Below are 12,954 nucleotides of genomic sequence, written 5' to 3'. Positions count from 1 at the left end.
AAGAAGGCTGGTAAATTGGTTGTGGTAATTTAAGGATGACACTAGCTTTGAAGAGATTGTTCCCTGTGTACTTACTGTTTAAAATTTTGAGTTGAAGCCATCAGTTGCATTTGTTCATGTAAATGCAGAAGATAGACATGAAGCTCTATAGGGTATGATGTATAAACACGGCAGTTGAAGGGAGGGTGAGCAGTGAACTCCATTTCAGAGTGCCTTGATGCAGGATGGAACCATACCTATACTTGAGAAATTAGGCAACAACCTGTGATGACAAAAATCTTTGGTGGTAGAAGATGAATAGAGAGTTTGTGGTAACTGTATTTCATATTTGAGCACCCACAACATATTGCATCCTATGTATCTGAGGCCACGTTGAAATAAAATAGAATACGGCAGAATGTTAAACTTGGGGAGCAAATGTAAAGGTGTTTATTATTCAGTGTCACAAGAATAATCATTACCCAAATGCCTGATGTTAAAAATGATTTGAGTTTGGAGAACTGAGAGGATATATGGATATATATATATATATATATATTTTTTTTTTTTTTTTTTTTAGACGGAGTCTCGCTTTGTTACCCAGGCTGGAGTGCAGTGGCCTGATGTTGGCTCACCGCAACCTCCGCCTCCTGAGTTCAAGCGATTCTCCTGCCTCAGCCTCCCTAGTAGCTGGGACTACAGGCATGTGTCACCATGCCCAGCTAATTTTTGTATTTTTAGTAGAGATGAGGTTTTACTATGTTGGCCAGGCTGATTTTGAACTCCTGACCTTGTGGTCCGCCCACCTTGGCATCTCAAAGTGCTGGGATTACAGGCGTGAGCCACCATGCCTGGCTCTGAGAGGATGTATTTTCTTAGTTCAGTAGTACATGGATAGCAAATCTACTAGAAAAATTAGGAGCTGTTGAAAGCAACTACATTATTAGAAACTGACTTGACATTTAGAAAAGATGATTGTGTTATAGTTGCTAACAACGATCAAAGGGCAGTCAGATATCAGAATAAAAGTTCACTCAGGGAAATAATGGATTTAAAATAATGGTTTTCATTTATTACAAATTGAGCATCTACTGTATGCCATATGATGATACAAAAATGAGTCTGACATGTTCTTTAGGAGATCATCAAAAGTATCACATCATTGCTGCCACAGCTTGTGTGGCAACCACACGCACTCTGCCTCATGTACACAACAGTTTAGTGGTGGTAGGAGGTGTATCTCCCATCCCACACTTGAGGAAACCAAGTCCCAACAAGGCCAAATGACCTAAGTTAGGCCACAGGGCTAGCAAGCAAGTCTTCCAACTCTAACTCCTGTGTTTTCTTCACTATACCAACCTAAAGCTGATTTATATGAAACATGAAATAATCAGCCAGGTGTGGTGGTACACGCCTGTAATCCCAGCTACTCAGGAGGCTGAGGCAGGAGAATCGCTTGAACCTGGGAGGCAGAGGTTGCAGTAAGCTGAGATCGCGCCATTGTACTCTGGTCTGGGCGACAAGAGCAAAACTCCACCTAAAAAAAAAAAAAAAGAAAAAGAAATAATCAACTAAAATGATCACGATATAAAAGAATAATTTGGCCAGGCATGGTAATCCCAGCACTTTGGGAGGGTGAGGCAGGTGGATCACTTGAGGTCAGGTTTTTGAGACCAGCCTGGTCAACATGGTGACACCCTATCTCTACTAAAAACACAAAAATTATCTGCGTGTGGTGGCACATGCCTGTAATCCCAGCTGCTTGGGTGACTGAGGCACGAGCATCGCTTGAACCTGGGAGGCGGAGGTTGCAGTGAGCCAAGATCACGCCACTGCACTCTAGTCTGGGCGACAGAGCAAGACTGTCTCAAATAAAAAGAAGAAGGATTTTTGGCTGGGCGCGGTGGCTCAAGCCTGTAATCCCAGCACTTTGGGAGGCCGAGATGGGCGGATCACGAGGTCAGGAGATCGAGACCATCCCGGCTAACACGGTGAAACCCCGTCTCTACTAAAAACTACAAAAAAAAACTAGCCGGGCGACGTGGCGGCGCCTGTAGTCCCAGCTACCCAGGAGGCTGAGACAGGAGAATGGCGTGAACCCGGGAGGCAGAGCTTGCAGTGAGCTGAGATCCGGCCACAGCACTCCAGCCTGGGTGACAGAGCGAGACTCCGTCTCAAAAAAAAAAAAAAAAAAAAGAAGGATTTTTATTAGGACTGTCAAAATAAAATGGATTCTCCTTTTTTTTGGAGACAGAGTCTCCCTCTGTTGCCCAGGCTGTAGTGCAGTGGCATGAGCTTGACTCACTGCGACCTCTGCCTCCCGGGTTCAAGCAATGCTCCTGTCTCAGCCTCCTGAGTAGCTGAGACTACAGGCGTGTGCCACCATGCCTGGCTTATTTTTGTATTTTTTAGTAGAGATAGGGTTTCACCATGTTGATCAGGCTGGTCTCGAACTCCTGAACTCAAGTGATCCGCCCACCTTGGCCTCCCAAAGGGCTGAGATTACAGATGTGAGCCACCACCACACCCGGCCTGGATTCTCCTTCTTCAAAGTGGCCCACTTCTCTAGGTTTCTCCTGCTACAGAGCAGAGAGAGGTTGGAGCCCTATGCCACCTCCCTCCTCTTGCTCCCACAAAGTATGTTGACAGAATAAACCAGCGCCAGCCACTAAATGGACTGTTCATCAGATGAATGGGTTGTCTCTTTTGCAGGGTGCTGAGACCGTTCAAGGGCTCTTAGAGGTGGCCAAAGACTCAATCCCCCGAAGTCACTGGAAAAAGACCCCAGTGGTTCTAAAGGCAACGGCAGGACTACGCTTACTGCCAGAACACAAAGCCAAGGCTCTGCTCTTTGAGGTAAGTTTAAAACTGCATCTTGGATCATTCTGCCCTTTTCCCTATGTGAATACTTAATGAGGTTTTAGTCTTTTGGAATGTGACCACCACCTTCAATATTCCACCACTGCCAAAGCAGTATGATGACTCTGACCGCTTGTTATAGCTAGTTGTTTACATTTTTAACTATCACTCTTAAATGTATAGAGCTTTTCCTAAAAAGTTTAAAGTACTTTCTATCTAGGATATTCTTCATTTTATTTTTTTTTTTGAGGTGGAGTCTTGCTCTGTCACCCAGGCTGGAATGCAGTGGTACCATCTCAGCTCACTGCAAGTTCCGCCTCCCAGGTTCACGCCCTTCTCCTGCCTCAGCCTCCCGAGTAGCTGGGACTACACGCATCCGCCACCATGCCCGGCTAATTTTTTGTATTTTTAGTAGAGACGGGGTTTCACTGTGTTAGTCAGGATGGTCTCGATCTCCTGACCTCGTGATCCTCCCGCCTCGGCCTCCCACAGTGCTGGGATTACAGGCATGAACCACTGCACCTGGCCGGTATTCTTCATTCTTTTAGAATTTTAAAGCAGATTTCAGAAATTGTTTCTGATCAACTTTATTAAGATAAACTTACATACAATAAAATGTATCTATTTTAGGCTGGGCACGGTGGCTGACACCTGTAATCCCAGCACTTTGGGAGGCTGAGGCAGGCAGATTGCCTGAGGTCAGGAGTTTGAGACCAGCCTGGCTAACATGGTGAAACCTCATCTCTACTAAAAATACAAAAATTAGCCAGGCATTGTGGCACACACCTGTAGTCCCAGCTACTCAGGAGGCTGAGGCAGGAGAATCGCTTTAACCCAGGAAGCTGAGGTTCCGGTGAGCTGAGATCACACCATGCACTCCAGCCGGCACAACAGAGCAAGACTGCATCACAAAAAAAAAAAAATTAGGTGTACAGTTAAATGAGTTTTGATAAGAAATAGAAATTTCCTCATGCTCTTTTATAATAAGTGAGTTTCCCTCACCCCTGAAACCAACCAATGACTAATTTGCTTTCTGTGACTATAAATAAGTTTTGCTTATTCTTTTCATATAAATGGAATTATAGGGTTTTTTGTTTTGTTTTGTTTTGTTTTGTATATCTGGCTTTTTCCCTCTCAGCATGAAGTTTTTGAGAAGAGTTTGAATTTTGTTTTGGAAACCGAATCTCACTCTGTATCCCAAGCTTGAGTGCAGTGGCATGATCTTGGCTCACTGCAACCACCACCTCCCAGGTTCAAGCAATTCTCCTGCCTCAGCCTCCCAATTAACTGAGATTACAGGCGTGTGCCACCACACCCGGCTAATTTTTATAATTTTTTTTGTAGACATGGGGTTTCACCATGTTGCCCTGGCTTGGTTTCAAACTCCTGAGCTCAGGCAGTCCACCTGCCTTGGCCTGCCAAAGTGCTAGGATTATAGGAACAGGCATGAGCCACCATGCCTGGTGAAGTCATATATATATTTTTTTTTGTTTGTTTGTTTCTTTGTTTCTGTTGCACAGGCTAGAGTGCAGTGGCACAATCTTGGCTCACTGCAACCTCCACCTCCCAGGTTCAAGCAATTCTTCTGTGTCAGCCTCCCAAGTAGCTGGGATTATAGGCATGCATCACCATGCCTGGCTAATTTTTGCACTTTTAGTGGAGACGGAGTTTCACCATGTTGGCCAGGCCGGTCTCAAACTACACCTGCCCCAGCCTCCCAGAGTGGTGGAATTATAGGCGTGAGCCACTGCACCCGGCCCCAAGTCATATATTTCAACTCACTTCTTACTCAGATCAAAAATTTAAGTATAGAGAGTTTTGTTAAGCTCAATATTTTTATTCTTACTTATTTATTTATTTGTTGAGAGACAGAGACTTGCTGTGTCACCCAGGCTGGATTGCAGTAGTGCAACCTCAGGTCACTACAACCTCTGCCTCCCAGGTTCAAGTGATTCTCCTGCCTCAGCTTCCCAAGTACTTGGGACTATAGGCGTGTGCCACCACTCCCAGCTAATTTTTGTATCTTTTAGCAGAGACGGGGTTTCGCTATATGTTGGTGAGGCTGGTCTCAAACTCCTGACCTAAGGTGATCTGCCCGCCTCAGCCTCCCAAAGTACTGGGATTACAGTCATGAGCCATCACACCTGGCCAAACTCAATATTTTTAAATGTTATTGTACATATTCGTTATGCAATAAACATGTAAGTTAATAAGATTTAAATTTCATGTTGTGAAGAATATAAGCAGAATCTCATTATAACAAAAAATCAGGCTGGGTGCAGTGGCTTATGCCTGTAATTTCAACATTTTGGGAGGCCAGAGCAAGAGGATTGATTGAGGCCAGGAGTTTGAGACCAGTCCAGGCAACAAAGCAAGACCCTTATTTCTATAAAAAAAAATTAAGGCCGGGTACGGTAGCTCACACCCAAAATCCCAGCTCTATGGGAGGCCAGAGCAGTCAGATCACCTGAGGTCAGGAGTTTGAGACCAGCCTGGCCAACATGGTGAAATCCTCTCTCTACTGAAAATACAAAAATTAGCTGGGCATGGTGGCACACACCTGTAGTCCCAGCTACTCAGGAGGCTAAGGCAGGAGAATTGCTTGAACTTGGGAGGCAGAGCTTGCAGTGAGCTGAGATCGCGCCACTGCACTCCTACCTGGGCAACAGGGTGAGACTCTGTCTCAAAAAAAAAAAAGATTGAAGCTAAAAATCACAGTAGGCCAGGCATGGTGGCTCATGCCTGTAATCCCAACACTTTGGGAGGCCAAGGTAGGTGGATCACCTGAGGTCAGGAGTTCAAGACCAGCCTGGCCAACATGGTGAAACCCTGTCTCTAATAAAAATACAAAAATTAGCTGGACGTGGTGGCAGGCACCTATAATCCCAGCTACTGGGGAGGGTGAGGCAGGAGAATTACTTGAACCTGGGAGGCAGAGGTTGCAGTGAACCAAGATTGGGCCATTGCACTCCAGCCTGGGCAACAAGAGTGAAACTCCATCTCAAAAAAAAAAAATCACGGCAAAAAAGGACTCCGTATTACAGGTGTACTAATTCAATCCCCTAAATCCATTTTCCTTTGACTGTCAGTACAGAGGACTTAAGTCCCTTATCCAAGGACAAGCAGCCTAGTATGTCTCTGTGAGAACCTGAATCCTGATTCCTGATTTATTCCTCATTTATTCAACATAAGAGTGCTTACTGGGCCAGGTGCAGTGGCTTTCGCCTGTAATCCCAGAACTTTGGGAGGCCTAGGTGGGCGAATCACAAGGTCAGGAGATGGAGATCATCCTGGCTAACGTGGTGAAACCCGGTCTCTACTAAAAATACAAAAACTTAGGTGTACGTGGTGGCAGGAGCCTGTAGTCCCAGCTACTCGGGAGGCTGAGGCAGGAGAATGGCATGAACCCGGGAGGCAGAGCTTGCAGTGAGCCAAGACTGGGCCACTGTACTCCAGCCTGGGTGACAGAGCGAGACTCTGTCTCAAAAAAAAAAAAGTGCTTACTATGTACTGGGCGCTGGTGAAGTTACTGGAATACATTCAGCAGGGAACCAAAAATATAAAAATGGTCTTTGCACTCCTGGAGCTTACATTCTACTTTCAGGAAGACAAAAAATAAACATCTGAACAAGTCAAAAGAAAGTTATATTAGGTGCTGTAGGTGCTATGGAGGGGAAAAAAAAAAGCAGGGAAAGGCAGGTAGGGAATCTGGTGATACGAGTGGGGGAAATGCTAATTTAAATAGGGCAGTCAGGGAATATGTCTTTGATAAAATTCAGTTGATCAGAGATCTGAGGGGAATGAAGAAGCAAGTTATACAAGACATTTGTGGGAAGAATATTCCAGGCTAAAGAAACAGCAGGTGCAAAGGCCAGAGGCAGGTATGAGCTTGGTATGTTAGGAACAGCATCCAGGAGGTCAGCATAGCTGGAGAGGAAAGAGTAATATGAGAGGTAAGTAGGAGGTAACGTCAGAGAGGCGGGGCTAAGGGGTGCTTATCATGTAGGATCTCAAAGGCCAGTGTAATCACTTTGGCTTTTTTTTTTTTTTTTTTTTTGAGAATGAGTTTCGCTCTTGTTGCCCAGGCTGGAGTGCAGTGGCGCTATCTCCACTCACTGCAACCTCCGCCTCCTGGGTTCAAGCGATTCTCCTACCTCAGCCTCCCAAGTAGCTAGGATTACAGTTGCCCACCACCGTGCTAATTTTTTTGTATTTTCAGTAGAGACCGGGTTTCACCATGTTGGCCAGGCTGGTCTTGAACTTCTGACCTCAGGTGATCCACCTGCCTTGGCCTCCAAAAATGCTGGGTTGAGAGGTGTGAGCCACCACGCCTGGCTGCCACTGGAAGGTTTTGAGCCAAGGAAAAACATGATTTGACATCTTTTTTTTTTTTTTTTTTTTTTTTTTGAGACAGAGTCTCGCTCTGTCGCCCAGGCTGGAGTGCAGTGGCCGGATCTCAGCTCACTACAAGCTCCGCCTCCCGGGTTCACGCCATTCTCCTGCCTCAGCCTCCCGAGTAGCTGGGACTACAGGCGCCCGCCACCTCACCCGGCTAGTTTTTGGTATTTTTTAGTAGAGACGAGGTTTCACCGTGTTAGCCAGGATGGTCTCGATCTCCTGACCTCATGATCCGCCCATCTCGGCCTCCCAAAGTGCTGGGATTACAGGCTTGAGCCACTGCACCCGGTGACATCCATTTTTAAAGCACCATTCTGGCTGCTGTTTTGAGAACAAACTGTAGGATGGGGGTGAAAAGCAGAGAAGGCAAAAGCAGAAGCTCTCTTGCTGTGCTTCATCCTGTTCGCTTATCTGTCTTTTCTTTAAAAGTTTGTTTATATATCACTTAACTGGTTTTTCCTGGTTGAAACAGGGTCCAGAGGTCATCATGTGGTATGTTTCATCCTATCAGAAATGAGAACAGCAAACAGACTAGAGTTCTTCCTATCCTGGAGAATTCTTTTTCCTTTCCCTTGATAATTATTATAAACATAAGACATAACACCCATATCCATGGTCTATATTATGGAGAGGCAAGATGTTTTTGCAAGATGTTCATTCCCATCTCCTGAAACAGGGTTCCTTAAGTCTAGATCTGGAATCTCCCTACACTCTAGAGGCCCTAGCCATGTGCCAGAATCTGACCGGTGCTGGCAGCAGAGTACCTCAGCCCTTAGGTGTGAACTCCACCACGGCGGGTTCATGTCAGCTTATCTAAGGAATGGAGTGGGAAGGCTCCTCCTAGTTTCCAGTATATGTCCAGTAGAGTTTATCAGGTTTAAAAAGTTATAGGATCCTGATTTGAACTGGCAGGATTAAATATATGCCTTTCCGTAGGTCCAGTTCACCTATATATTTAGATGGTTTGATTTAGCTTTACTTAAAGTCAAAGGAATCCCTGTGTTTGTGTTTTTGCAAGAAACTGGTAATGGCTTGCCTAGTTTCTTCTCTAGTTTCTTAGGGCAAAGGAATGAGTTTTGCCAAAATTTTATCTAGGAAAAATGGAGTAGTTTTCTAAGTCTTACAGGACACTGTCAAAGTATGGAAATACTGCCTTAGGGAATTCTTTTTTTTTCTTCTTTTTTCTCTAGGTAAAGGAGATCTTCAGGAAGTCACCTTTCCTGGTACCAAAGGACAGTGTTAGCATCATGGATGGATCCGACGAAGGTGGGAGAGGTGTTGATATGTGTTCTGGGGGAGAGGGGCAGGATCAGTGAAAGATCTAACTAAAGGAACTGGGGCCAGGGACGGGGTCCTGAAGAGAAAGGAATAAACAGAAGGAATGGGATAGCAGGAAATAGAAGACAGGGAGAAGGAACATGTGCTCTAGACATGAAATTTAGAGAGAGAAAAAAAAAGGATGGGACCAGGAAAGAGAAAAATATGCTCTGGGATCTAATCCTTGTCTTTCTTTCTTTTTAGGCATATTAGCTTGGGTTACTGTGAATTTTCTGACAGGTAATACATCCTCAAGTTTATCTTTAGAGCTTAACTAGCTTTTACATGCATAGTCAGAAGAGTAAAAAAGCCCTTTCTTTCATTCTGTATTGTTTCTTCTTCTTTAAAAAAGGAAAGGAGGCTGGGTGTGGTGGTTCATACCTGTAATTCCAGCGCTTTAGGAGGCTGAGTTGGGCAGATCACTTGAGGCCAGTAGTTCAAGACCAGCCTGGCCAACATGGCGAAACCCTGTCTCTACCAAAAATACAAAAATTAGCTGGGCGTGGTGGTGTGTGCCTGTGGTCCCAGCTACTCGGGAGGCTGGAGAATTGCTTGAACCCAGGAGGCAGAGGTTGCAGTGAGCTGAGAGCAGAGACTGTGCCGCTGCACTCCAGGCTGGATGATAGAGCAAGACTCTGTCTCCAAAAAGGCCTTCAAAAAACAAAAAACAAACAAAAAAAAACACCTGCCTTGAAGGCCTCTGCTGCAACGAGAGTCCTTCTGAGTTGACATTCACCTGCAGCATCAGGGCTGGGGAGCAGTGGAGTATGTATGGAATACCTTCAGTGCATGATAAGAACAAGAGAGACAAGTGTTGGGCTGCCCAGGATGTGGAGGATATTTAGAGCTGGCTCTCATTTGACAGGTCAGCTGCATGACCACAGACAGGAGACTGTGGGGACCTTGGACCTAGGGGGAGCCTCCACCCAAATCACGTTCCTACCCCAGTTTGAGGTGAGTCATTTCATGAAGATCTGGTTAGAAGTGCACTTGGCAGGCATATCATGGTGCCAAGAAAGAGGAGTCCCATTTTCAGCCAGCAGCTCTACCACGCTTAGGCAGAGTCAAGTCAGTTAATAACTGGGTGAATGTTCCCTTCCCATCTCACTGTTCAGAATCCCTTCGATTCCTCAAGCCTAATGAGATTAGCCGCTTAATCTGTCTTCATCTGATTTTTTGCTGGGAGGGACGGGTGGTGGTGTGAACATCTTCAGGTAATTACAGATTCTGAATAGTCTTTTTGCTTTTTCTGATTTGCAGAAAACTCTGGAACAAACTCCTAGGGGCTACCTCACTTCCTTTGAGATGTTTAACAGCACTTATAAGCTCTATACGCATAGGTGAGAATGGGGACAGGGAAGAATAATATTTCATGTTGTATGTTCTCCTAACTTTTCTAAGTGTTCTCAAATCTGTTATTGTATCTGATCAGCAAAACAAAGCCTGTGCCAATTCCCTAAGGCCTATCACTGAAACCCAGGCCACTTACAAAGCCCAAGGAACCTACGAGCCTTCTCCATTCTTGGCCTCAAAAGCATTAATATATGACTTAAGAGTCAAAAATTTTCTGCTGGGTGCAGTTGGCTTCATGCCTGTAATCCCAGCACTTTGGGAGGCTGAGGTGGGTGGGTCACCTGAGGTCAGGAGTTTGAGACCAGCCTGGCAAACATGGTGACACCCCATCTCTACTAAAATACAAAAATTAGCTGGATATGACAGCGCACACCTGTAATCCCAGCTGCTCAGGAGGCTGAGGCAGGAGAATCATTTGAACCCTGGAGGTGGAGGTTGCAGTGAACCGAGATCATGCCACTGCACTTCAGCCAGAGCGACAGAGCAAGACCCGGTCTCAAAAAAAAAAAAAAAAAGTCAAAAGTTTTCTCTAGGGAGAGGACACTTCAAGAAGGCTCAGGCAAAGCTCCTTGCCAACTCCTTTGAGCTGGCCTTCAGAGGTTCAGAATCCAGCCTGGAATTTGATCCTAGTTGGGGCTAGGAGCTAAGCTAAAGAGAGCTTTTCTGGGAATGGTTCCTAGTGTGGGACCCTAGGAATTGTCACTGTCTCTGGCCTTTGAATGATAACTGTGGGGAATTCTTACTGCATAGCCTTGATCCAAACTGTGCAGAAATTACCCCTTGTTGACCACAGGAGATGAATATGTCACAGAGACAGAACAAGGTTTTCGTACTTCCAGAGGGAAACAGAAACCATGTTACTTTTGAAAGAGGTAGCTTTAGGCTAGAGAACTTCAGGACCAGCATGAAATTGGTCAATCCTGTATTTTACAGTTACTTGGGATTTGGATTGAAAGCTGCAAGATTAGCAACCCTGGGAGCCCTGGAGACAGAAGGTTTGTCTGGGTACCTGTGCTGGGTGGGGAATGTGAGGGTGACACAGATACTCTGCTTGCTTCTTTCCTTCTTTGATAGACATTCTATGCAGGAAAAGATTATGTTGAATTGGGAGGCAAATGTTGTATAATGGACCTAATAATAGCAAATCCTTTTCTATTTTATAAGTTCAGAAGTTTTGATGTATATTATTAGCCATTTTTAGAATGAGGTCTGCCTGTACAGGGGGAACAGCCTATGTCTAGGCAGGTGAAGTGTCTGCAGAAATCCCAGGCTTTAAGAATGCATTTAGCAGGAGCTTGCTCAAGCCCTGAGCTTTACATTGGAGGCACAGGAAGCAGGATCTGTTCTATATGCAGGTGGAACAACAGAGTAACTCCATTCATCTCTTCACAGTTGAGGTCAGGCAGAACTGGGTTCAGTCCCAGCATTGTGATTTGAGGCAAGTAACCTATCTGTGCCCCTTTCCTCATAGTAAATGAGAATTTGCATTTAAGGCACTTTGAAAAGTAATCTGTTATTGGGATGGCATCTATTTTTCATTTCAGAGTATACAGAACATCTTCAAGTGTATTTCATTTAAGCCTCTCAGCAACCAGTGAGGAAAGTAGCATAGCATTTCTTTCTTGTTTTTAGAAAGGTGAAAACTTACTGTATTGTAGGTTTTGGATCTTTGAGATATATGGACCCCTCTGACAGAAGCACATGTGCATGAACATTTGCTTCTGGTTTCAGGGGGTTCACCAACCCCACGAAGCCTGTCTGTGAACCCTGAGTTAAGGATTCCTGTCACAGGATGTTGTCATGGAATTAATGTCATCGGATTTTAAGGCCCAGCCCCCATGGTGATTCTTTTCCGCCTCACTGGCTTCTTGTTTGCCTTCCTCCCTCTCTCTCACTTACTTACTTCTTACCTTGTGCCCTGGATTCTTTCAGGGACTGATGGACACACTTTCCGGAGTGCCTGTCTACCGAGATGGTTGGAAGCAGAGTGGATCTTTGGGGGTGTGAAATACCAGTATGGTGGCAACCAAGAAGGCAAGTGATGTTTTTTCACTGGTTAAATTTACGTTTACAATGGAAGCTCTGGAAAAGTCCCATGGGAAGCTTTTTCCAGAACTCAGGCTTATCTTGTTGCAGGGACTTGCTCCAGAGATCTTGGCATGCCTCCAAAGACTAACATGAAGTGACAGTGAACAAAGCAGCTGTCATTCTGCATCGACCAAGTGTCATGGACCCATTAGATACCTGCGCTTAGCCAAGTGCTGTGGTGCACATCTAGAGTCCCAGTTACTCAAAAGGTTGAGGCAAGAGGATCACTTGAGCCCACGAGTTCAAGGCTGTAGTGCACAATGCCACCGCACTCCAGCCTGGGCAACGGAGACCCCACCTCTTACAAATTAATTAAGAAACCTAATCTAAGCCTAGGTCAAATGCAGCAGTGTGAAACCCTGTTTAGTTAATAGTTAGCTATTTAAATTATAGTAAAACTTAAAACCACGACAAGAATGATTCATCTTCTTATAAAAGGTATATACCTGAATATCAAGGAATGAACTTGAATTCCCAGTGAAGGAAGCAGGCGAGCCCTTTAGCTACTTGCTTGCAAATGCTGTGGAATGTAATGCTAGGCAGCAGCACAGGTTGGCCATGATTTGGTGAATACAGATTAGGCAGGGGAGCGGGCATGGAGAAACAAGAGTGGTGAGGCTACAGACGTTTGCTCATCTTTGTTTTGAAGCCTCTTGTCCGAAGCATCAGCCTTCTCTTGCTTTCCTTGACCTTCCTGCTGGTCCCTCATTGTCTCTAGCAGCTTGCCTCAGAGAGTGTCCCCTTCCCCCAGCGTTGTTCTCACCTTACCCCTGTGCACCTTTGCCTGGCAGGGGAGGTGGGCTTTGATCCCTGCTATGCCGAAGTGCTGAGGGTGGTACAAGGAAAACTTCACCAGCCAGAGGAGGTCCAGAGAGGCTCCTTCTATGCTTTCTCTTACTATTACGACCGAGCTGTTGACACAGACATGATTGGTGAGTTCACCCCAGGTGTCAGTCCAGA

General features: G+C 45.3%; 1 protein-coding gene across 5 annotated transcripts in view; it reads left to right on the top strand.

Moving 5' to 3' along the window:
• ENTPD5 (ectonucleoside triphosphate diphosphohydrolase 5 (inactive)) overlaps window positions 1–12,954 on the top strand; it is a 59,273-nt gene that overhangs the window by 33,744 nt on the left and 12,575 nt on the right. For 4 of the 5 annotated variants that reach the window (XM_030930879.1, XM_010382620.2, XM_030930878.1 and 1 more), the window contains 8 exons: window positions 2,692–2,835; window positions 8,427–8,502; window positions 8,758–8,793; window positions 9,419–9,507; window positions 9,814–9,893; window positions 10,840–10,901; window positions 11,839–11,940; window positions 12,786–12,926. In XM_030930879.1, coding sequence (XP_030786739.1) covers window positions 2,692–2,835; window positions 8,427–8,502; window positions 8,758–8,793; window positions 9,419–9,507; window positions 9,814–9,893; window positions 10,840–10,901; window positions 11,839–11,940; window positions 12,786–12,926 — 730 coding nt within the window. The remainder of the gene's footprint in view (window positions 1–2,691; window positions 2,836–8,426; window positions 8,503–8,757; window positions 8,794–9,418; window positions 9,508–9,813; window positions 9,894–10,839; window positions 10,902–11,838; window positions 11,941–12,785; window positions 12,927–12,954) is intronic. The other variant, XM_030930881.1, reaches the window with a different exon arrangement.

This window comes from Rhinopithecus roxellana, chromosome 5, assembly GCF_007565055.1.
Source record: "Rhinopithecus roxellana isolate Shanxi Qingling chromosome 5, ASM756505v1, whole genome shotgun sequence".
NCBI classification, from domain to species: domain Eukaryota; kingdom Metazoa; phylum Chordata; class Mammalia; order Primates; family Cercopithecidae; genus Rhinopithecus; species Rhinopithecus roxellana.
This window is presented reverse-complemented; position numbering and strand designations above follow the sequence as displayed.